The following is a 26,243-nucleotide window of genomic DNA, read 5'->3' on the forward strand; positions in this document are numbered from 1 at the left end:
TGTGCTGTTGGCACTGTTAGTTAACTATCATGAAATATATCAATATTGACATACGTTACATTACGATAGAGTTTTTGGATGTAAGTTCTATGTAGTATATAGTAGTTCTGTATATCTGTGTCGAATAAACGCGCTTATGTCGCAACTAAAAACGCCAAACTAAAACTAACTTTTCAGATCGGGATGGCTGTCGGTAGCGCTAGAATAATGGGCTCGGGTATAAGACCAAAATTGACATATATCGCAGAAGGCTTCGTGCGTGCCTTTCGAAATGTATTATTATCAGGCCTTAAGGTGGGTACTGACCAACTTTACGAGGTGTAATGTAACGCGTTACACAGCGAGCATTCGTGCAGTCAGTACGTCGTGTTACGGGGAAACCAGCGAGCAACGAGCCGCTCCATGCTCACTTTGAGTGCTTCACCCGGCTGTCGGTTTTCGAATCCTTTGACTGGTACGTGGTTCAGTCAGTACGCGTCCCACGACGCGAGTAATCACACTAATTGCTTTTCTATAATTTGTGTCTGTTTCAAGTACTTTTGTCCAATTAAATTCAACAGTTCTTCAAAATCGATCGGAGACATGCGTACAAAGTTTTTATACTGTCCAGTAATCCAAATAATGACAAACCACCACATACGTCTCTGTTTTTAAATAAGTTTGACGTTCAATAACGTTTTATTCTTCTTCTTCTTAATTTGGATGATGCAATAATTAAGTAGAACAAGAGATATTAACATGTCCTCGCTGTCGGCCAACTTGTAAACACTGGCGGCTAAAGCGGAGCACAGAGTTTCGACGAGCATGTTACGCCGATTATAGAACACACGGCACAGAAGCGTCACATGCTTGATGCGTAACACGCTCGATGCGAATGTTACATATCACCTCGTAACGTTGGTCAGTACCCACCTTTAGGATTTGTACTCAAAAGACCGTTACAATATCCGTATTGTATCTGTAATTTTCAAGTAATAATTAGCAGCATTAATCAGCTGGTGTGGCAGAGCAGTGTGGTCCTAGTAGTTTTAGCATGCGACTTGCATCCTTGTATTCGTAGGTTTGAGCACCAATGAGACTTCGTCCACCCATGCTGGTTTCCTATTCTTCTCTTAGACTGCTTTGTAATAGCTTACTTGACTATTAGAAAAAAAAGATTACGAAACAGATTTAAGACTAAACACAAATCTCACACGTCCGGGACGTTGTTGTTGTTACACAATTGATTTTTTTTAACAGCTACTCAAATACTGGCCCAAAGAATTCAACGAGATTTAGATCTAAGTATGAAAGCGATTTGATATTCGGCCAATGCTATACGGGCTATGTTAAAGTATGTAGTTAGTGACCTATATAAAAAGCTACACATATATACAGGGCTGCCGCAGTGACTTTTACAAAAGCTTTATTGCTCGGCGAAGACACCTCTTGACATTTCGTTTAATAACAATCAACAATGGCGCATGAACTTTCCTGTTGAAACTATGGCAAGATATCAAATGATTTTGCTATTCTCTTTCAGTATTTCAAATTCGGTAGTCTCAGGTTTTTATGATAACGCGAAGAGATTTATAACTCGACGTGTATATTTTTTTTATAAAATAGGGGGCAAACGGGCAGGAGGCTCACCTGATGTTAAGTGATACCGCCGCCCATGGACACTCTCAATACCAGAGGGCTCGCGAGTGCGTTGCCGGCCTTTTAAGAATTTGTACGCTCTTTTCAAGGACCCTAAGTCGAATTGGTTCCGAAATACTTCAGTGGGCAGCTGGTTCCACATAGTGGTGTTGCCTCGAAAAACGCATTTTTTTACTATTTATAATGGCGTATAATTTATAAAAAAGAATTATAGCATAAATTATCAAAAAATTAAAATTCTACGGTTGTATTTAAGAATGTTTTTTAACAAATTATTATATTCTAAAACGCGTCTAGACATAAATACAACAATATTTCATTGTTGTTACAAAAATTGATAGTATGTGCTGTGATAATCAAATACAGTTTCAATCGGTCAAGTTTCAGTTAACCTTTAACGTGTTGCTACCTGTAAAATTCCCTGATCTGAAAATGTCATAGATCACATATCATAATATATGATACGGACGCAATACCCAACTTCATAAAGATTAAAATCCCTCAGAAGAGGTCTAAAGGTCATCGTTGAAAAGGTACGCCCTCTAACCTTTAGCTCGAGTGACGTGTGGTTAGCGTTGCCAACACCTGTCTAGGTGAGCCGGCAACGCGGACTGCTGCAATCCAAATCTGCCGCGACGGCGCGAGGCGGACGCATGCGTCGTACGATCCAAAAAATAAATTCAGCCGCACTGCTCGCTGTACGCTCGTCGGCGCTGCGTGAAAATTACGGCCGCGAGTGTTTATGGGGTGTGGTCGTAAGTGGATGCAGTGATCGCTAGGATAATGTGTCCAGGGCTGCGTCCGGGCCCGGCCTAGCCAACGGCGGCGGCATGGCGCCCCGCGCCGCCCGCGCCTGTCACCCCTATTACGCACCATGACCGACCTGCAGGCAACCTTCGAGTTCTCCGTTGAACTGTACAAGTTCTACAATGTCGATCTCTTCCAACGAGGGTAAGTAAGAGTAAGATGGGTTCTGTGACAGAAACAAATTTCAGAGAACGTATTTGATAAGTCCACGAGTGATAACAGGTGATAAGGATATCGTGATAAAAATTGCCTAGAAGATAAATAATTTTCTTTCTAAGAACACAAGAGAACTTTAATTAGTCGCATGATATCAAAGCATTAAAAGCTTTTGACGTCTATTTCTTGCGAGTCTTCAGAATTAGGGCAACAGCTATTCGCACAAATCAAGTGCTACATCGCTTCGTGTACTATAAAAGACACTTCATATAAGGACTATTATGCAACGTGCTTTTTACTATGTTACAGGTAAAAAAGGCATACGAATGACCTACTAATAAATTGTGGTATGGAATTAGGGTTATTCATTCTAAGTTTTAAGTTATTGAGTATTTCTGAATACGAAAAATTCTACATAGAAAAACGAAAATAAAATGTTTCGAAAATAAGATTCAGCCGTTTTCATATATGCATTAAAGAACTATATAGAATATTTAAATTTTAGAGAGCTCTCAAATCTGCCATTAACGACGGCTGAGATGTCTATTTCATCGATATGTTTTCTATAAAGACCAATTCCAGCCCATAAACAATTGTTCGGTAATCGAAACGAAGACCATTTCACACACTGTGCGTAACTATACCACACGCATACATGTGTGTATTACATACAATTTTAATTATAATGTCGTGACATAAAAAATGTTATCCTTTGGCAGAGCACCGATACAAATGGATGGATTTTAAAGTTGATTAGTATAAATTCCAGTAATGCAGACAAATTTCAGCGGCCCTGAGACTGATTTTTCTTCTGTCTGGTATATATAGAGTTTTCCTTATCAGGTTTTGATTAACCGTGCAAGCAAGAGTTAATTGCCAACATATGGAGAGTCTATTAACCCCTACTTCTAAAAACGAGCAGAGTTAGCTTTTAGAAGTTGAAAAAAACACTTAACTAAAAATGTGTGCGTGTACTAGTGTACACACGTAAGATGTGAAACTTCTTTATGACCTTATTTTTCGGAAAATGATCTACTATATGCAACGTTACAGAAATTAGTTAAATAAAGTTAAATTAGATAAAGTTTAACAAAAGGCTTTTATTATCATAGACATGAATACAAATAATACAATTATTTCATTTTACCTCATTACTACTTAAGAATATTTCAGAATTTCATGAATTGTAACAGAATCATTACTATTTATAATTTCTATTGTTGTTATCGTTATTATATATTTTTGTTATTTATGGTTTCGAATCCCTTCGAATAAACAGTGGTAGGGACAAGAAAAAGATGGAGCGTAACGGAAAAATGTGACGTGTAACTGAATAATATGACGCGTCACCGGTTTTTTTTACAACGCTGATGAAAAAGTTTCACTTCAAAAATAAAATTCAATAATAACGAATTACTACCTCGGTGTTAAAATTGCGCCATTGGCCTCAGATTTCTGTATCTGTATCGTGATCATTTGATAATCTAATAAACAATAGGTGATCAGCCTTCTATGCCTGACGCACGTCGTCGACTTTTTGAGTCTAACGCAAGCCGGTTTCCTCACGATGTTCGTTACCTCACCGTTCGAGCGAATGTTAAATGCAAACATAAAAAAATGTCCAATGGTGCACAGCCGAGGATCGAGCCTAAGACCTCAGGGTTGAAGCCACTAGGCTAACACTGCTGCAAAAACTCTGCAAAAGTGTATAAGTAAAACGTTTTTTTCCGCTGTAAACAGTACATGTTTTATGTAGACTTCTTCGTAATTTAAACTAAAAACAAAATCCCGTTCCTACATTTGCAAATAGATTTACTGAGCGTAATAATTCAAGGCTTAAATTTTATTAAATTGCAGCTTGACGTAATGACGTTATTACGTTAACTGTCTCAAAATGAGATACTCCTGTAAGTGCATTTAAAGTAGGAAATTTTATGGCCGAATGGTTTTAAGTCTTTATACTGTCGACATAAGTAAGAAAATTGCAAAGCTAGATTTGTAACTAGTTTTAATATACTATACTACCTCCATGGTCCAGTTTGTAATGTCTACTATTATATCTAGATTATAGAAGCGCTGTGGCCTGGCAAAAACTGTATTATACAGGGCGTCCCAAGTCTATGGAACATCAAGGGAAAGTACCTTAATTATCATGGATAGGATATTTTGCTGATATTTAATTTTATTTTGAAAAGTAAGTATTATTAGTCTGGGAATCGAACCGACTCAAATGTGAAAAAACACCCCCTTTTTTTGATGCCAATCGAAAATACAATAATTATTTTTAAAATAACATAGTAGATATTGTAAAATAAAGGAACAACGTAAAATGTTTAAGTCAAGTTTCAATAAAAATATAAATCTGTGAGAATTGTCCCGACATATTAGTTTATGTTAAAATCTGTATATTGGTGTAATATAAGTCAAATAGTAATAGAAATGTTTTGGTTCAAAGTTAATATTTTTTTAATATGTCCGTATTATTCAACAAGGGAAATATTCAGTTTCTCAGACCGTGCCTTTATCGCCTACGCATCTCTATTCTGGTTTCGTTTGGACGACTTAAACAATCCGAAGTAGGTACCATATGATTTTAAATGCTTGTTATAATCATGATTAATAACAAATATCACAAAGTAACTTGCCATGCAACCTACCAAATCAAACCCTATAATGAAAATTTGTTTGAAACAACCTAATACTTATCATAGCTAGTAGATACTTTCACTTGTTAAATAATAAAATACATTAATTTATGAACTATATAAATTTTAAATAAAGAATAATAATTTATCATTATCATCTCTAAAATAATTGGTGTGTTGTGGGCGTGTCTTTGTAATAGACATTAAATTAAAAATTAAAACAAATTTAAAAGTTTTGTCCCTGTGGCGGGCGTGACTTTAACGCTGGCAGCATGTTCTCGCTGTATTGCGATACTTATTACGTTGAGCGAGGAAAGAACCTATCTACCAGGCACCATATCAAAATTCATAGGTGATATGGACTTAGGAGATGCAGGATTTTTATATAGCTATGATTTCTTCATCCAAATAAATAACGTAAAATAGCCTTCCGGTAAACCAAAAAGATGTCAAATTTGTCCAATATATGCTTCAACCTCTAAGCCAGGAGGTTGTAATAACAATATATAATTTGTTTATTACCTTGGCTCAATATTAATGTCGAATAAAACTTGACCGTTAACACTTTCCCGTAGCAATAACCTAATCATTGGCACCACGCCCAAATACCAAATACTATAAAGAGTCCATTGCTAGTTACAGCTGTAACGTGTGTGTTATATTAAACAAATTCACGAAAGCACTTCGTACCACGAAACATTTATTTTTGTTACACTAGTCCGTGATTCTGAAAACTTAGTCCATAGAAGAAGATTATATTCCATTTCAATCCCGAGGCCATCCGGCTTAGTTCCCATTTAAACAATTTAAAGTAATAAGTACGAATGAACTTGGAGACATTATTAAAGGGATATAAGACTCTCTGTTATGTAAGGGTAAACAATTATTTTTTAAATTAATAAATCTCAGAACCTCCCCCCCCCCTCGTTTCCTGCGGCTTAATGAGCTGAAAAGTTACGAATGAAAATCACAAAAGCAAGTATACGCAATTAAATTTGGCCGGCAACTTGCGAGCCTTTTAGAAATGTCATCCATGGGCATTTATCACTTAACATTCTCCCCGTTTGCCTCCTATTACATTAAACAAATCAGGTAAATCATTTTATTGTTCGACGTGTTGGACAACGTATGTCGACTCCGGTAGTGTTCTGTAAAAAAAATGTGGCAACGAGTTTAGTTTGTTCCAGATTGTTTATCTATGCTACCAAAGTACGCTTTATATACTCATAAACCGAAGTAGGTACTGCATAGGAATGAAAAAAAGCAAAAAGTGAATGACCTTTGTTCAAACAATGCTTCCAACTTGCACGATACAGCTAATATTTACCTAGTATTTCTTGACATGACCCATTTCTATCCAACAACACATAGACAAACTGTTTGCTACTAAAATATTTATAGACAATCCTGCATTAGTAGTTTTTCTACAAGGTTTCTAAATTAATATTGTGTGAAATGTGTTAACATTGTTACGAAAAGTGGGCTGCGGGAGATACATTAATAGGCTTAGGAAAGTTTAAACAGTTGATCTGATGACTTTTTGTGAATAAACAAAGTTCAGTTATCAGTTCTATATAAAAATTGGTACTATGTAATTTTAATTCGCAGTTAATTTTGAAGTTCATTGTCGGTATTGCTTTTGGAAGTTACAGGGCTCTGATCTTAGTTAGGTAGCAAAGTTTTTATTGAAGCAATTCTAAACAAAATGCATTAACTGCGAAATTGCATAGTACACAATTTTATAATGATTACTAATAAATTAGTCTAAATTTAACGTAACTGATAACTGAACTTTTTGAAGTGAAACTTCTTAATGTTAGAAAAAATTTGCCGTCAGATTTTTGGGTTACGCGTCACATTTTTCCGTCACGTGCCATCTTTTTCTTGTCCCTACTAAGGTTGATTCGAGGCCATTAATTACCAAAATATACAATAACAATAACAATGGTAGTAATAAATATATTATAATTAATGAACCTCTGTAATAATATTAGTAGTATTACGATAAAATAAAATATTTGTATTTTATTCACAAAAAGTCATCAGTTCAACTGTTTTAACTTTCCTAAGCCTATCTATCTATCTCCCGCAGCCAACTTTTCGGTACAATGCCTAATTACTTATGTAACCTGGTTTTTTATGCGTATATTTTTGTATAAGGAAGTATGAATAAATAAATACAGCAGTTCTAAACAAACGGCAAACACAGTAACTATAGGAATATCGAATATTTATTAAATTAATAGACTCTATTCAATTAGTTAATCACTGTCGAACATTATGTCAGTTTCGTTCGTTATTTAGATTTTGGTAGATATTTGTTATTGTCATTAATTCCTAACGGGCACGTGAGTGTCCTCCTAAGATGTTACATTGTGTATAACCTGGGTATCAAAGCTATACTAGGTTAAAGGCGTGGATTGCTACTTTAGAGGTGATACAATTTTATTTAATCATATATTATACACTAAAAACCAAATTAAAAAAAATCGTAATATATTAAACAAGCGACTAAAAACAAATTAAACGTTGTTATAAATATGTATTAGAAAATATTTTAACTAAAATATTAAATAGCCATATAACTTTATGAAACTTGACTTTATTAAGAGGAAAGTGTTAAAGAGTAGAGATCCTTCATCTTATCTTTGATCCTTCGAGAACGTTGTTTAAGCTTTTGAAGCTTTCAAAGTAAATATAAGCTGCTGAGGTACTTATGAAACTTGATAATATTTTTATTTTTACGCTCGTACACTCTAGATAGTGCGCGATAAGACAAAATAAACCTGAAACCTGAATTCAAACAAATATAGAGCAATTCCAATATTAATATTGGGTTAGGAATATTGGAATTGTGTGTGTGTTGGAATTTTTATTTATTCGTTTTAATTATTATTAATTAAATTAGATTTTAGTACCTGTGGCATTGTAACTTTAACACTGGCATTATTTCCTGTCTATATTGTGATACTTCTTCGTTGAGCGAGGAAAGCTATTGGGTCACAGGTACTCACTCACCGAGCCAATTATGTCTTTAATTAACACCTGCGAATATTAAGAAGTTGAAGGAATTAAGTTACTATTTTTCGCCTGCACCGCCGCGCAGTCTTTTGTGCTTGTTCTAAGGACGGGAGAGAGGGCTAGCATAACACAAGTTGCATCGTACCAAAGCCCATGCCATCCTCCAAGGGATCAAACACTTTATTTGTATATAAAGTATCAACATAACTTTGATAACATTGTAAATTATTTTCTATCAAAATAAATTCGCATATCTCAACGAGATCAATGAAAAACACGAGGTGTTTGTGTTTGTGCTACAAAAAGAGACAAGTTCTGTAGCATACTCATGTAACATGAGATACTGATATGATGCCTACTACCTTCGGGGCCGTTCCAGTATGCACTAAACGGCGGAGGGGGTCTTTGCGTTTATTATTCGGTGATTACGGCAACAGTAATTGTTTACTTTTTTAAACATACACATTGTCTATGCAACACGAAATGCATTTTCGAGGATTCCAACAAAAAAATATTACGTTTATGTACTATTTTTGAGAGCTTTGCCTACTTTTTCTGACAAGAGAGACAATCTAAAATTATCGTGATCCATGTGCACTTTTTTTTTCATGTGTCCTTTTTTTAATATTGTCGTAATCACTGTTTTAATTGTTTTGTTTTGTTCCATTACTTTTGTCTAAATAACTATATATGTCTTACTATCTGCTTCAGCTAAGTGCTACTAGCTTACCTTTTTAGTACATATCAACATGGAACATTTTGCTATACTACCCCAGAAACTGTTTAGTTTAAAAAAAAAACCAAAAAATAATTTTTAGGGGTGGTCCCATAACAATTTGGGGGATGAAAAATATATATTGTCTGATTCGTTACCTAACCGATATGTACACTGCATTTTACAAAAATCGGTCGAGCCATTTTGAAGGAGTTTAATTAAACTATGGAGTTTAATTACAAACGCCGTGACACGAGGAATTTCTATATAAGATGTATTTTTGCACTTCTTGCTTACCTAATTCTTTTTTGTTCGCACAGTGGTTGCCTGGAAGAGATCGCTCGAAAGCGATAAGGCCGCCAGTTGCCCTCCGTTTCATTCAATAACTTCATCTAAAATTAAATATTAATCTCATCTTGGATGGATACTAAACAATGATAGTCAAGATTTGCTTGGTACCAATATGTAACCATGACAACATAATGCCTGTTGTAATGTACACGTTACATGTCAAAATAGTGAGGTAGATTTGGTTCAGTTGGCTTGATCATATCAGCTGTAATCTCGGTGCCAGCAAGCCAAATATTTCTAAAATGCTTGGCTAGCTAGCACTACCTATACAATCCTTCTCAACAATTTTCCACTATCAGAAAATACTTTAAATATTCTGCTTTAATAAAACATAATCCAATAAAAAGTAAATAAATCAGCGGCGCTACGACTTTTAGGTCTGGTGTCAGATTTATGCTTAATGTGTAAATCTAATAGGCAAGTGCAGGTGATCAGCCTCCTGTGCCAGACACGCCGTCGACTATTTGGGTCTAAGGAAATACGATTTCCTCACTATGTTTTCCTTGCGCACATAGAAAAAAAGTACATTGGCACATCCAGTTGACATCCTAATGATTCAGGGATGAGAGTCGCACGCTGAAATCGTTAGGCCAATTTATAACCCAATAATCAATTAAATTAAATGTGAAACAATTTCGCAAACTTTAATACTAACCCTGTTCCAGGTTCTACCAAGTTCGCATCGGTTTACGAGTCTCGCCGAAAGTACCGGTGCATATTGAAGCTTCTGTATCGAGCGGCAATGGAGCGGCGAGGACGGGGAGGCCGGCAGCCGCCGCTTGTCTCATTGGAGGCCTGGCTGCCTCTAGAACCTTCCAGATTATGTACAGAAATGAAGAGATCACTTTGCGGGACATTGTACATTTCAGAGCACATTTGCTAGGTAAAAAGACTATTGCAAGCCTTATTTTATACCTTTATTGCATTTAATGACATTTCTCAACAAGTAAATCATTCTAAGTACCAAAATTCATCCAAAATACAAAATCATATGACAATCGTACATTCAGTGTGTATTTATTAACGCGTCCAAAAAGAAATATACGAGATGCTTCTAATTTGACATGTACTGCCAGTTCTCAAAGAATGGCATAGAACGGAGGAGAACTGGCGAGAAACTCACCGCCTCCTTTCTTTGTATGAAACACTTGTTTAGGCACAAAGTATAAACAACTTATATTAAACCTACAACCCAATTTCGCTTAATTTATTTCAGTTGAAAAGAAGTTCTACTTAAAAAAAACACTACTTTAAGAAAAGAAAAACACTAATTTACTGAAATTGTATTATAATTAAATATTAATAAACGGAATATATTTTAAATGATTACACAACCATTTTATGATTGAAGAAATTTACACAAGTCGGGGAAAGATATATCTGCTCATGGAATTGCTGGCATTTCGCCACAGAGGATGACCTGATATGCAAAAAGATTCTTACACGATTTAGGCCAGTGACTCGGTTACACGAAACGTTTTAGAAAACATAACATTAACTACAAAGACACTATGGCACATTGAAATCAAGAATAAATGCCGTATTTGTTTTCCAATTAATTAATAATAGAAGATTCCAAACCTCGTAACTGTTGGGTATAACTACGTACTCCGAAAGTTCTTTAAAAGTATTTTTTACTGGCGGCCTTATCGCTTTCGAGCGATCTCTTCCAGGCAACCACTGTAAGTAAAGAAAAAAAAAAATATTAAATTGCATAAGATAGGCAAGTCGTGCAAAAATACATGTTATACACAGTTATTAAGACAAAACTAAACAGGAACAAAAAAAAATAAACTAAACTAAAAAGATTATAATTTTATATAATAATTACATTAAAAATAGAAAGTAAAGAGTAAAAAGACACATAAATCACGATAATCTAAGATAAGTCTCAGTCTCAGTTAGTAGTTAGTAAGAAAGTTAGGGATACGATGTAGGCAGGTAATGTTTGTACAGAAGAAATTTAAAGGAAGATAGAGAAGGAGCTCCATAGATTGAGTACCAATTTAATTTTTCAACCAATCCTTCAGGGAACCGATCAGAGATTGAAGATTGCCCTCTGTATGAAAATTAATGTTTACACATGCCAATAACCTATCTGTCCATTTTGACAGTTGCTTTGATTGGCCAAATCAATCTCGGATAGCTATCGGTGAAAGTTGTACGGTTATGGCTTATGGATCGGGATTACTATCATCCAACTTTATATTCATTAGTAAAATGTGTTAATTTTTGTCGTACTCCAGTTCTAGTGATAGTGATTTGGAAGTTTTAATCCAATTATCCGATTGGGATAGTGAAGTTGTTGGTGATATATCATCTGCAATTTTAAATGTACAGGCTGTGTGTGATGCAGAAATAAAATTTATTAATGTTGTGCCCCATGGCTTGCTGCCGCTCATGATGAAATTTTTTTTGAAAACTCAGTTCTACAAGTTAATTCAAATTGATTGATAAGAAGGTAGAACTTGATAAATGTGCCAACTAAATTAACAGGTATATTTGTTTATAGCTAAATATCATACAGATCTACTGAGAAATCACTGGATGGTTGGTAATAGTGCTTACTCAAATATACCAAGAATATGATGAAGCACACATTAAGTCTAGGAATACTATAGAGAAAAATATATAGTGTAATTTAGAGTATTTATAACTATACTATGTTAAAAAGTTGCAAGATATGTGACCCAAATGAAACATGATATAAGGTTATTTGTCTTTTTCAGAAAATTTGGAGTCTGGAAATGTCGCTTTAACATTGCATTTGTCACTAGCTAAAGTTCAAGCTATTATTATTGCCACAGATGTTATGCAAAATATTTGTAAGGATTATAATTTGATAGATATACAGGCAGAAGTTTTAGTTCCAACACATGATACAATTTTAAGTCGAGAAGTTAATGAAGGAAATCAAGACATAACTGAAAGAACAAGCCTTATTTATAATTATTTTGGGAAAATTAATATAATTCTAACAAAAACAAACATGTTGTATTTAAATGTCCTTTTGTTCATATAAAATACTAGTACTAGGAAAAAGAAATAAAAACATAACATTATAATATAAAATTTATTTCATAATATTCTTACAAAATAGTAAACTATACTATGCTAATTAATAATATTCTCTACAACCAATTACTTCCTTAACTTTTCTATTTTTATTTAAAAAAATCTAACTAAGACGTTTTTCATTAGTTCTAAGTTCTTTATTTCTTAATATTAAATGTTCATTTCTAAAATTTACATTTATTAACTTAGAGTCTGCTCTTGCTATATTTAATTCTTTTTTCCTTTGCTCTTCTCTTACGAGAACATATTGCATTTAACGAAACGTGGTCGAGAGGGAAGGATCACGCAAAAGATTGCGTGCAATCTATCGTCGAATAAACAATCGGGTAGAAAATGTGTTATATTGGCATGAAAATTGGAGATTGATCTTAAGATATGAACCAATCCAATTGCTTATAATCTAAGATTGAGTATACATTATTAATTTTGGGCGTAAGAAAATTGTAAATACTATATATTATGAAGATAAGTTATTTTTCATAAAATCGGGTCTTTCAAAAAAAGCTCAAATAAAAATGTAACTAACATTTTTATTTGAGCGGATCTAATTAGAAATGTACAATATGTTCTATTATAGTTGACAGTCGCAATCTAAAGGAATCTCTAGAGAGAGCAGAATGGAGCCTCGGAGTGGAGTTGTGGTGCAGCGAAGGAGTCCAGTCCAGCACTTTAGCACCTGTCTCCTGCCGCGTGCTGAAACTCCACTTCCAACCTTCGAACGGCTTGCATTATCATTTACCTGTGCTATTCGACTATTTCCACCTGTCAGCCATCTCTATCACCATCCATGCAAGCCTGGTCGCGTTGCACCAACCTTATATAAAGTAAGTTTAATTAAGTAAAACGTATAAAAAGTTTGAACTCGTTCATGTTATTTTAACAAAATATAATAACTACAAAAGCTATTAACATACATATATAGTATGAAATATATATGAATAATGCTAAGCTTTGTTTATTCAAAAATATGTATACGTCGTAGCTAACCAGCTTAATCAGCCGTTCAATTATTAACAGCCCAGCCGTTTAACTAACGGCCTGAAAGATGTTCAGCCAGTTGCTAAAACAGCTAGGCAAATGACTTAGATCGATGTCGTTTCATAATTACCTAGCCTGTTGACTGTTAATTTAAGTCCACTTTCTGCCTCTCTTTCTTCACTCTTAAACTCGAAACGAAACTCTTCAAACTATCTATATGGCATCGGCAAACCACAACTTTTAATTGATGGTGTTTTCCAAAGTTTCATCAAAAACAACAAGTACTATAGACGAGAGTAGGGAAAATAATAATGTGAATTTGATTTAACCAATTTAATTTTAAAAGAAATATATTTAATGTCATATGTCTCATCTTTCTTATTTCTGCCAAATAATAACTATCGCCCGAATGGCCCAAGCATTAGCCAGACAGTTAATTGAAGATTGCGGCATATAAAATATGCTACAACTAACAACTACAACTACAACTTAAATTTATTGAAGTTATAGTTCTTTTGGCGCGTTACAGAAAAATGATGAGGGTATTTTTTTCTATTGTTAGTGTCGTTTTCTCTACAAACGTAGAATAAGGCGAAAGATACAATTTTTGAAAATCATTTTATCTTTTTACGCCAAAGAACCTAACCGTTCTAACGCGTACACGCACGTTTTTATATATTTTTTTACATTTCAGCATGAAAGCTCATCACATAACCTAATCTTGCATGCTCATTGTCAGTTTTTTAAGCTAATAAATGTCAGGAAATTCGTTTGTTACATGTCTCTCAGGAAAAGCATCATGCATTATGTTCAAAGTTGGTAAGTACGCATTTTAATAACTTTTGTTACTCACAGGTTTCTAAATTAAATTTAAAAAACTTCATAGCTTAGCATTCACTAGTAATTAAGTAATAAGACTTTAAGGAGTTATAGGAAATTAAAACACAGTTTACAGTGTTGTGTGTACTTATGTAGTCTGTGAATGTCAATAATAGTTAAAGTCGGCCCGACTTTATTTAGAGAATTGTAACTGCAACAGACTACTTAATCAAGATTTTATAATAAACAGACATTACCAAAGATATAACATATTTAATGCAGGATTTTTATCATAAATATTTGATATAAAATATATCAGTGGCTTTACAAGCTTTTTAGGTCGGTGCCTCAGACTTCTGTATCTGTTTCATGATCATCAATAAATCAAAAATCTAATCGCACGCTGAAGCCCATTACTGCAGCAATATTTGATATATCGTAGCATAAATGACATGCTACTGCTAAAGAATTATCTTAAAGAAGCTAAATGATTTATATTTTACATTTCTAGTACGCCACGCTCCAGCAAACAATGGGGTAAACTGATGAAAAGCGCAGGCGCGAGCTTCAACGCTTCTGGAAGCTTTGAGAACATTCTTTTCGGTTCTGGTGGGAAATGTGCTGGTGGGAATTCGAGCAAAATTGCACACGCCAGGTAGATCTTCATCCATTTTTCTATTCATACCAAATAATCATTTAGTTGCTACTTATTGTCTTGTCACATGTAATTACTTTTAAAGCGAAAGAATAATATAATGATAAACTTCCAATATGCTCTTTAGAAAGAGGGTTATCACTCTAACATAACTGTGTATATGTAACCTGCAACGTATATATGTGCAAAAATCCTCGAAGCAGTGAGGTCGCTCCGTGAAGGCTGCAAAGTGCCCATCAGGCTTCTGTGCTTCTGGAAGGCGTTAGGCTGGCTTAGTGAGCCAGGACTTTACGCACAACGTTTTGAGAGTTTAAGTGCGAAAACTGAGTCCACAAAACAATAACCAATGTGTAAAGTCCTGTAGCCAACCAAGGTACTCGAGGCGCTTGTGTTTCACGAGCGATCCGCCTTTTGTGTCCAACATACGTCATCGATTTTCGATTTAAACCATGCCGATTGTATATTTTTTTCTTAATTTTTGTGCTGTGAGGCTGGGAGCTGGGGCGTAAACGAACCTTAGGGTGAAGAGCCGCACGTTTTGACCACTTGGCTTTTCAATGTTCAACCGATTCAGTTTTTATGAATAAGACGGATGATATTATCTAATACTTATACCTACTAGCTAGTAGCTACCATAAATACGGATATGTCGTAAGTGATAATCTCTTTAACATTAATTTTAACATTATTTCTTCCTATTAATTAAAATTAAATCATTCCAAATATAAGAGTACAAGAGTGCAAGAGTACTAGTTACACTTAGAGAAGTTAGACTATTTTTAATTACATTATATTTAATCGTAATAATTAATAATTTCAGACAAGTGCATGCAGAAGTTTGTGGCATTCTTCTTGGATCATTAGAAGGCTTGCAGAGTGCGTTAGCTGTGTGTGGTTCCACCGGAGTAACGTTAACTCCAGATGAATCATCTAACTCCATTGTTGGCGAAGTCGCTCAAAGAATGACAGATATCGGCGATCTTTGTAAAGTAAATAATTTTTAATTCTTTTGTGAACTATGTGTTCTCAAAAAGAATATGAAGCTGTTTAAAGATTTAATACTTAGTGATATATTTAAAAGTTTTATATTTAGGCAACATATAAGGCTATCCATAATCGAGTTATGAAACCGACATCACATTACTTTCAGAAATCAGATGCTGGTCAAGAAGAGGAATGGGCCATGGGAGCAGCACATGACATAGCGAGGTTATGTGCTGAGGTGACGCTTAGATGGCGTGCATTCTTACATCACACCTCCGATAGACCACACGTGCATCATGCGCTAGCTGCTAGACATCATGCTCTTCGGTAAAAATAATGCTTCTAAAGACTTCATGTTCATTTCGAATTTACCTTTACTTAGATTATAAAAATGTATACTTTAAATTTACTTTACTACAAAATATGATTGTTTATTTACAGTATCAAACGATTCGCCGAGTGCTTCTTTGTGCTAGACAATCCGCGGCACTCACTGGCAGGTTGCTACGATAGTAATTATCAGTCATATCAAAGTGTAGGTGATATGGCGCGAAGATCCCGATATCTAGCCCTGCTTCCACCTTTGCCTGTACATTGCATAGCATTAGATGGCGACCCACATATAATGCCTATAATTTTTGAGGACCGGTAAGTATTTTTAGTTTATTTTTGTTTTTCGTACGTTAATTTATATGGTACATCAATTTTGAATGAAATCTCAAAAAGAACAACAGTATAAAATAAATATTTTCAGATATCAAGACACAGCAGAATTTGCTAGACGACGGTCATTCTTGAACTCTAGTGCAAGTAAATCAGGCAGTGGTAAATATTTAAATTAATTCAATATTCTAATAATTAAGTTTAAATAGTTAGTTAAATTTTAATATTTTTTCAGATCCATTTTTATGCTCCGAATCGGTGGGAGAGGATTGTGCCTGCAGCGTTAGCTCCATGATGGATTCAAGGAGGCCTTCATCAGAAGCGTCAAGAGTGACGTTAACACTACCGAAAAATATGGATGTATTAGAACCACAATATACTACTGGAAAGGCATCTTCAAACGTTGTACAAGCAACGCTAACTTTGGCTCCTCAAAAATCTGCACGTGGATCGCCCAAAAGAACTGTAGTCAAACAAAGCGTAGTAGAACTTACAAAACCCCACAATAAGAATCTAGAAATAACTGGGCGAAACCGATACATAGTTCAAAATAATAAAATAACTGAAATTCAATTGCCACCAAACAATGCTTTTTCTTCTTGCTCGATCCAACAAGGGCAACAATTATCAAGATATTCCGCCTCAACACTATTAGATATCACTGGTGCAAAAAACGCAAATACACGTGTGGGCAAAGAGAAATCTGATCGCAATGAAGGGTTCGGTCAAAAGCATGAAATAACAAGTGGAGTTAGCACTTTGCCTGCGAGGCACAGTAAATCGTTGGATCAACTACGAATATCGCAAAATATGACTCCACTTAGCGTTCAAACATTGACTAAGAATGTTAGAAATAACTCAAATGCATCAGTAAATTATCCTAAGACCTACCCAACTCCGCAGCAACCAAAACCAACCACGCTTCCTAGAAGTGTAACAACTACTTCTTATCCTACAAGTACAACTACAAGATGTGCTTCCAAAGGTGATGACTATAGAAGAAATATTAATGAATTCCGAGAAAAATACAAAAACCCATGTACGCTCAACAATCATGGCGGCAACAATGATGTATTTCATAGCGTAGGATATAATTATAATGGAACGATCAAGTCGAATTCAAACCAAATTTACGGTTATGCTTTCGGTAATCAGGGTACAATGCAAGTTAATAATAGTATTCGTAATCCGCTAGAATTTCAAAGAGGCTATTCTGTAAATTTACCCCGTCCTATGTTGCCTCCGCGTAATTCTTATCCACCGGTGAGTGGGAAAACTCAAGTGACTGATCAAAGTAACTTAGTATCAAGTAAGCATGTTCATAGATCTAATTCTACGCATGTGTTTCATCAAAATGTAGACACTCAACACATAGATATTGAAGCAGCACGAAATCAACTAAGACACGAACTCAATTATTATTTACAAAAAGGTGATTGGAGCTATGATTTTACCACAGGAAGTCTTATTCACAACTATCAGAAAAAATCTAGTAAAAGCAGTGATGATAGTGGGTTTGTTATGACTTTAGATAGAAGTAGTGATGGTACATCCAAATCAACATATTCAAAGACCCCACCATCAACTCCACATTCAACTATGGCCTCAGTCAGACAAAAAAGAACTCGCTCAAAAGAATCGAAACCAAATCAGGCAGGCAAAGAAACTACAAAAATAAACTCTAGTCGTGATTCGTTAAGCAGTCACCATTCTATAAGATCAAGAGATAGTAAATCAGATCGCCATACATCTAAATCAGATCGAAGCACTCCGAAGTCCGATAGAGCTACTCCAAAATCAGGTAAAGCAACACCTAAGTCTGGTAGAATTACTCCGCGGTCTGGTTTAGCAACGCCCAAATCGGGTAGGGCTACTCCGAAGTCTGGTTTAACAACACCAAGGAGTGGAAGGTCAAGTGGAAAACCTGATAAACGCTCCAAACATAAACCCTCAGAGAAAATGAGTCAACTTATGTCGGAAGCTGCATCTTCATCGAGTGACGAAAGTTTACCATTCGAATTAAGACGGTTAGAATCCTCAGCCAGCGTTCCCTACAGCCTAGATCATGGCAATGAATTAAGACATTGTAGAAGTGCAGCATCCGTCTTAGATGAACCAAATTTGAATAACACGTTTGGGTCTGAATCACTTCCTAACTTAGCACCACCACCTCCTGCATTTGACTCACCACCCTTAGATATCACAGATAAAGATTTTAAGATATTGCCTCCAGAGAGTTTTCTTAATAAAGAAGATAAACTGAGTACGAGTTCTACTTCAAGCTTAAGTGAACAAAGCGGATGGGTTTCAAGTGGAAGAAGTTCGGGTCCATCATCACCGGATAATGGTAGTAGTGTAAACCAGAACGTTCCACCTCCCAGAAACCCAGTTAATCCAAAAGAAAGTAATAAAATTTATGAAACTCCCATTGAGGCAAAAAAACGAGATAGTGACAAATTAAGAGACTTCAAAAGAACTGTCCTCAATGGCGAACAACTAAGAGAAAGATTAATGAAATTAGCAGTAAAAGTTGAAGATAATGAGCCGAAGGATAAAATAGAGTGCTGTGATAAAGAAGTATGTGAGGAGTGTACAATTTGTAGTGATTCAATATGCACCGATAGTCAGTGTGAATATAATAAGGTAATGCAAAGTAATGGAATTGATACAGGCTGTACATCTGATACCTGTCCTGCTACTTGTAAGCAGTGTTCAGAAGTAAGCAGTAAAGTTAATCAACGACATAACTCATTCAGTGCGATTCAAGGCAAATCTTACGCATCAACTTCAAAATCAAGTGAAGGGGCTGTGAAAAAATCTCAAACAATTGCAGATAATTTACACCCTTATAACAGAAAGGAGCTCCCTCCAAAGCCTGAACCACTGCCAAAAACATCAAATACGTTAGATAAAACGAAGTTAAGAGACAGGATTCAATATACAGAGAAACTAATTGCAGCTGAAATCCGAAGTTTGACCGTTGGCCGACCCTGTAAGAATCATAAAGGTGGGCCAGTTGCAGCAGTCCAAAAGTACCAGGGTAAAGCCAAATCAGAACTAAATTTAAGCCACTTTGAAGGAGACAATGATTATGAGCATTTGCCACCCCCTCAGCAGTTTAGAGATGCCCCGCCTCCTCCGGACCAATTTAAGGTATTTTTAACAATAATTTATAAATCCTATATATCATACTGTTTATGTCAGAATGCATTTCAACTAATTGCTTTTATATTTATGTCAAATAAATGTTCATACCTAACATGAAATCCAATACAAATCAAAAGTCAAAAAAGTTGTTACTTTATTACGCCTTTACGTTCGTACTTTTTTTAGTTACGTTGAATAGTATATTTATTTCATATTTTATAGGATCCTCCGTCAAAATCGCCAATGCTCAGCCGTCAAAGCAGTAAGTCATCAACTCCATCCAAATCCAAAAAAATTGAACAGCCACCAAGTCTCCAATTAGATAATCCACTATATCATGTTTGTGAAGGTAGGTCACTCCTTAAGTATTCTTTAGTTTAAAATAAATTATTATGGTTTTAATTGTGTACCCAATAACCACTAGACTGTACAACAAAAACTAAGGACTTTTTTGTGTATTTCCAGGCATAATAGAGAGGAGAAAGTTACGTCCTCAAAAATCTTCAAGCGTGTCAGCCTCTTCAGCCACAAGCACTCTTAATAAAAGTCAAAGTACGGGAGAACTTGCTTCTAGAAATGAAAATAATAAAGGTACTACCAACACAAACAAAATTCTACGCTAACTTTAAGTGCGATGAAACCAACACAATTCAAATAATTATACAGCTTTAATCAAACAGATGCAGCAAACGCAATGCAAATCATTTATTTATTTAGTTATTAGTGATCTTACAGCTACCATGTATATTAAAAAACAAAGCGTAAACAGATGACATAGATAAACAAAATATTATTATGAAACAGAAAACATAAGTACACACAATTGGGAAAAGAGAAAAAAAATAAAACTGAAATTTAACATTAAACAAACAACAAATAATACTTAATATTTTAAAGATAAAACTAATACATAAAGTCCCAAAAAGCTGAAAATCAGTCAAATTGTTCAAAACATAATTAAAAATAATATGTAAAAGTTCCACATCTATCCCGTGTATGGATTTTTATTATTCAATGTCAAAGGTCAAAAAAATTATTGTTCGCGTTTTTCAGCAAAACGATAAGTTTACCATAAAAGTACCTGAGACAAAAATGTAGATCATAAAATTATCTATACAAAATGTATCAATACTTTTTTGGCTACGAGCTACCGTTTCTGAGATTATAACGATTACAAAAGTTAACTTTTATAACGTTTGCACGCCACCTATGAGGTAGTGTCCTTAACGCGTTTTCTTTAACGTGGTTTCCCCAGTAGTCCTACTCCACGGGTCAGTTGTGATCCTGTTTCATGTGAAACTATTGGAAAAGATAAAAGCGATGCAATGAATTAATTTAATTAATTAATTGACCGGACAATTCTAAACAAAGACAAAGTCTTCCTGCCTTTTCAAATATTTCCTCACATCCTCTTTGGTGAGGTAGAAAATATCAACATCCTCATAATTAGTGTCATAGTTAGATAAAACCCGAAACATTGGCGACATTTACTACTTAAGAACATTGTGATAAGGTTAATAATAATAATATTATTATTATAATCGTTTATTTGCCAAAATAGTAGTACAGTGGTTAGATCGATCAATTAAAAATATCCGCACAATCAGCCATATATAAATAGGTATGTAAATGTCATATAAATTTTTACAATGTCTTATGTACCAATACAACAGTTTCTTGATTATTATTATGTTCACTAAAAAAATGTTATGGTAAAAGTCAAGCGTAGTATTAAATTTTAATTCCGTATTACAAAACCATATCATATACAGAAGTCATTATTCCCTCTAAATCATACCCCTAGCATGACTGTGTGAATGTTTGGTACTCGTGGTTAAAGAGCTAAACCCATAACGGTTAGAACTACATATCTAAAAGAAAGAAAACACTTTTTAAATAAAAACATTTCCGCGTTTCGCGTGCTTAACAGCGTGCGTGGTCACAAATATAAAATTATGTAAAATAATTATAAGTTTATAATAATGCATAGCTTCAATCCGGTTAAAAGTGTTTTCTTTCAATGTGTAAAAGCTATGTTAACAAAAGACAATACGAACTACGTAACTACTAACGATATATAAAGATTAAACATTTTTTTTAATTAGTTCAAAGCAGACGAGGACATTAGCTCTTAACCAATTTATTTTTCTTTTTCAGAGCGTGAAAGCAATTTAGTCAGTATATTCGGCCTTGCAGAATCGGAAAGACTGTTTGTAAAATGTAGAGATGAATTTAGACAAAGTGTGAAATATCCTGGTGCAATATATTCTGACTTTCCACCGGTCGAGAATTCCTTGCCATACTTTCATATCAGCGATGAGTACAGAATGTTTAACCCAGAAGGTATATGTATATATGTATATTAACAATTATTTCGGTACGTTCTTCACAATAACATCGTTTCTTTAATCATACATCGTCCCAGTGTCTTAGTTGGTCAGGTGTTCCGTGGCCAAAAGGCATCAAACCAGCACAAAAGGCACCAAAGTATTTAAGTGCCGAATCAATTGAACTTTAAGAAGAGCTATCAAAGTTGTTAGTTACTAGAGTAGTATTCCAACTGGATGTATTATGTTGTTTTTAAATAGATGAAGACTAACATTTATTCGTAAAATCTAAATCAGTCTAATTCACACTACTTAAAGTATTCCTTCATCTCTTTCTATCGGATTGAGTTCATGATGTGTTAAAAAGAAACGATACAATTACTGCCTGATTTCTTTCTTATGAATATAATTTTATATGATACACAGTAAGACTTAAATTCATATAATTCTTATACATACAGTTAATTCTATTCAACATATTTACCACGAATCAATATGAGTTAATTTTAATCGGACTGTTTCTAAGAGCCAAGGACCGAGCAACTTATGTCCTGATTACAAATTCCAGGTCTTCACATCATTGTTTGTGTCCATGGATTGGATGGAAATGCTGCGGATCTACGTTTAGTTAAAACCTACCTAGAGTTGGGTCTGCCAGGAGCTCGATTGGACTTCCTTATGTCTGAGCGAAATCAAGGAGATACATTTTCCGATTTTGATACAATGACGGATAGGTATGATAATTTGGTTCTATTATATAAACACTTCTTAGTGATTTTGAATTAATAAAAAAAAACAATGAATCGACTATTTTAACTTTGCCGCGTATACAAGAAAGTCGACCTGGTCCTTCTTAAATAATAATTCTTAATTCTTACTGAAAGGCATAACACCAAATCGATTATGCATAGTGAGGTTAAGCACATTACCCACCATAAAAAAAAACATTTCAGTTTGTAAAGATCTTGCAGGATTTACTATATTTATAAATTTTTTGTTGACACTTTTAAATACAATATCCAATTTGTTTCTGGAAGTTATTTGACTAACTGACCGTTTCTTTTCAGGCTAGTTCAAGAAATACTTACCCACGTACAGCACGCTGGTGAACCAGCGAGAATGAGTTTCGTAGGACATTCCTTAGGCACAATTATAATTCGGTCTGCTCTGGCTAGACCACAAATGAAACCTTTCCTTGGACGTTTACATACATTCCTCTCTCTTAGTGGTCCACACTTGGGCACATTGTATAACTCCAGTGGACTTGTTAATGCAGGTAAGGCATTTATTCATAAAATTTTATAATTGTATATTATGTAATCTAGCTGACATTGCATGCAATTGTGTGCGACTGTTGTGCAATTTTATCAAAATCTTTTGTATCTAATACTTCTGATATATAAAAAGTTTGGGAGTTTAATAATCGCGAGTCAAGCTTCGCGAACGGCTGAAAAGTTCGTAGATAGTACTAGTATTAAAAAGGACATTTGTATAAATTTGATAACTGTCGTGCTATTAGTTTGTGAGACATAGTATTTCGAGGAAAAGAACTTTTATTTGTTTAGATATGTTAAAAAGTTAAGTCTCGAATCCTATTCCTACCTATTTTTTCCAAGGTTAATCATTTTATAAGTTGCTATCAGTAACTGCTAACAAAATAAAATCGCAAATCAGCAATTCACTCGGTCCAGCGGCAGTCCCTAAATCGTAGCAATGGTTCCTCTAGACTATCTGGTGTCATAGGAATTGAGACTTAAACTAACCTTTTACAGGTATGTGGTTTATGCAAAAGTGGAAGAAGTCTGGCTCGCTTCTTCAACTGTCTCTGCGTGATGCATCGGACCCTCGGCGGTCATTTCTTTATCGGCTTAGTGAAAGGAGTCAGTTACACCAGTTCAAGCATATCCTGCTGTGTGGATCTGGACAGGACCGTTACGTACCTTTACACTCTGCCAGGCTTGAGCTTTGCAAAGCGGCTGCTAAGGACACTTCGTTACTTGGACAAGCTTACAGGGAAATGGTAACCAATGCAGAAATATAGTATTATCCTCAAATAGCTATTGATTTCTTGTTCACTCGTCTTTGTTAAATTAAATAAAAGCGTTACTTTATTTATTTAGTCTCTGTTTACCAGATAATAATATGGGAGACGACTTTTCAGGTCCACAACATGGTATCACCACTTGCTGCTCGTGCGTCTTCAGTAGCCGTGGTACGGTATGACGTTCAACATGCATTGCCCCACACGGCAAGCGCTTTGGTTGGCAGAGCAGCTCACATCGCCGCTCTCGATTCCGACTTATTTATAGAAAAGTTCCTTCTAGTCTCAGCCCTTAAATATTTCAGATAAAGCACAATGTCACATTAAATGTCGTTATAAATAGCAGTCATGGGCCTTAGAATATTTGGAGACGGATGTGAAATGTTATCGTAATAAAATTTGTATATTAGGTTGGTCACATGACCATTCCCGTACGAATTATATTGACTTTAATCACGCTAATCATATCTAGGGCCCCTAAGCTCGATTCCTTGGTTATACTCGCTTGCATTAAGGAATTTTAATAGACTTTTATTATTACATGTATTGGTTATACACTTATGTCTATTCTACTATATAAGCTGTCCGGAACTTTATATTCACCAATAATAAATTAATTAAAGTATGTATTATTTTTTAGAAATTATTTTTGAATCAGTTTTTACTATTTAAAGTGTAATTTTTCCATACCCACGGAACACTGAACAGCTTACGTCGTAAAATGATTCGTTACAAATTCAAAAATCTGCTAGATTTATCCGTTTTGAGGATTTTTATCATAAATAATTATATGACGTAAAACCGTTCCTAGTTTAATATTATTATGGTTGTTAATCAAACATGGTGTACATTGCAATTTTATAATTACATATTTCTATGTTCTAATAACACTCGTTTATTTACTGCGAAATTCTCGCATTTCAAGGCATTTATCCATTGCACTATTAAGTAATGATTTTATATTTAATCCTACCTTAATCTACATATTTGATCCGATGGTCATCTGTCATCAACTGATTTCTAACCTCTAAGAGTAAGAAATAGAGACGATACTAACGTATGAGTATGACTGGCGTATGTTAATACGCGTTTATGACATACGGGAGGCATACTTAGCACGAAACCTGAATCTTACCCACGCACCATTAATAAGATAGCACTGGATCAAACAATGTAGATACTTAAAATATTTTCAAGGAATTATAGGTGCGTAATAAAATAAAACAATTTTAATTAGGTAACTCTAAGACGGATCTTTACACCAAATTATTTAAGACTAAGCATAGCAACTGTAGATAATTGTATGGTAGCTGCTAGGTTAAGGTTAATAATAAATTTTATTTAATGATTGTTGTGCGAACGGTGTCTTAGTCTGAGTGTCTTTGGGTAAGATTGAGTCGAAACTAAGGGTATGCGTACAATGACTCCGGTAAGTCAAAGTCCTATACGTTTTAAAAATACGTGAGCCACACTTAGGCATAGGTATCGGGACTTACGGACTTATGAGAGTCACAAGTACGCGGTGAGTGTCGACTCCGAATCTTATAATTTATGTCGTTATTCACAAAGTGTTTATGAGTTGTACTATTAGAGGTGTCGAAACCCTATTCATACGTTGCATACAGGATATATTAAATAAAATTTTAATTGATTCACGCAAAAAACAACATTGTTGGTATGTGAATAAATGATTATTTAATCCTTTAATCATTATTTAATTAATTAAAGTTATTGATTTCTCAAAAACGGATATTTAAATTCGTAACTGTCACACTCGAAACATAATAGATGTATAAATAATATAAAACACATTTTTAAACTAAATACCACGCTACAGGGTAGCGAGAAGGAAAAAATAATTTCAGAACTTCTATTTTTTTTAAATAGCTATTCCTTGCTTTGAGGTTAAGGTTTTATATTGTAAACATAAAAGATAACTTTGAATTTTTTTTTTCAATCAAGTAAAACATCAGGCCTCTAATTTGGCCATAGCCTTATTTATTACATAACAGGTAGAAATAAAAATGTAAATTTTATCGAATGTTAGACTGATCTTTAAAATTATACGAATAATATCGGAACTTTTTTTTTAGCAAGAGTGTTATGAATATAATTATTATATTAACTTGGTCTGTCCATGTCTTTAAATGTAGATACAATTTTATACAGGGCTTCATTTTTAATATATTTATGTTGTAATGAATATAATGTAACATTAAAT

The 26,243-nt window shown here is 34.5% G+C and overlaps 1 protein-coding gene across 2 annotated transcripts; it reads left to right on the forward strand.

Moving 5' to 3' along the window:
• Nucleotides 1-2,347: 2,347 nt before the first annotated feature.
• On the forward strand, nucleotides 2,348-26,003 carry LOC123715525. Of its 2 annotated transcripts, XM_045670569.1 has the most exons (17): nucleotides 2,348-2,589; nucleotides 9,999-10,216; nucleotides 12,986-13,232; nucleotides 14,176-14,205; nucleotides 14,717-14,860; nucleotides 15,681-15,849; nucleotides 16,011-16,171; nucleotides 16,286-16,492; nucleotides 16,599-16,669; nucleotides 16,743-19,660; nucleotides 19,877-20,003; nucleotides 20,120-20,245; nucleotides 21,812-21,997; nucleotides 22,550-22,715; nucleotides 23,049-23,257; nucleotides 23,754-24,001; nucleotides 24,143-26,003. In XM_045670569.1, the coding sequence occupies exons 1-17, from the start codon at nucleotides 2,513-2,515 to the stop codon at nucleotides 24,329-24,331; spliced, it is 5,493 nt and encodes a 1,830-aa protein (XP_045526525.1). In that variant the 5' UTR covers nucleotides 2,348-2,512; the 3' UTR covers nucleotides 24,332-26,003. The 2 variants fall into 2 exon arrangements, with proteins under 2 accessions (XP_045526525.1, XP_045526526.1); XM_045670570.1 differs by lacking the exon at nucleotides 14,176-14,205.
• Nucleotides 26,004-26,243: the final 240 nt, after the last annotated feature.

This window comes from Pieris brassicae, chromosome 10 (genome assembly GCF_905147105.1).
Source record: "Pieris brassicae chromosome 10, ilPieBrab1.1, whole genome shotgun sequence".
NCBI lineage: Eukaryota > Metazoa > Arthropoda > Insecta > Lepidoptera > Pieridae > Pieris > Pieris brassicae.

What these genes read in the sequence shown, in the direction of transcription:
- LOC123715525 (XM_045670569.1), top strand. Translation starts at nt 2,513, where the DNA reads ATGACCGACCTGCAGGCAACCTTCGAGTTCTCCGTTGAACTGTACAAG. An exon ending in TTTCAGAGCACATTTGCTAG is followed by an intron (nt 10,217 to 12,985) that starts GTAAAAAGACTA and finishes GTTCTATTATAG; the next exon opens with TTGACAGTCGCAATCTAAAG. An exon ending in ATATCGGCGATCTTTGTAAA is followed by an intron (nt 15,850 to 16,010) that starts GTAAATAATTTT and finishes CATTACTTTCAG; the next exon opens with AAATCAGATGCTGGTCAAGA.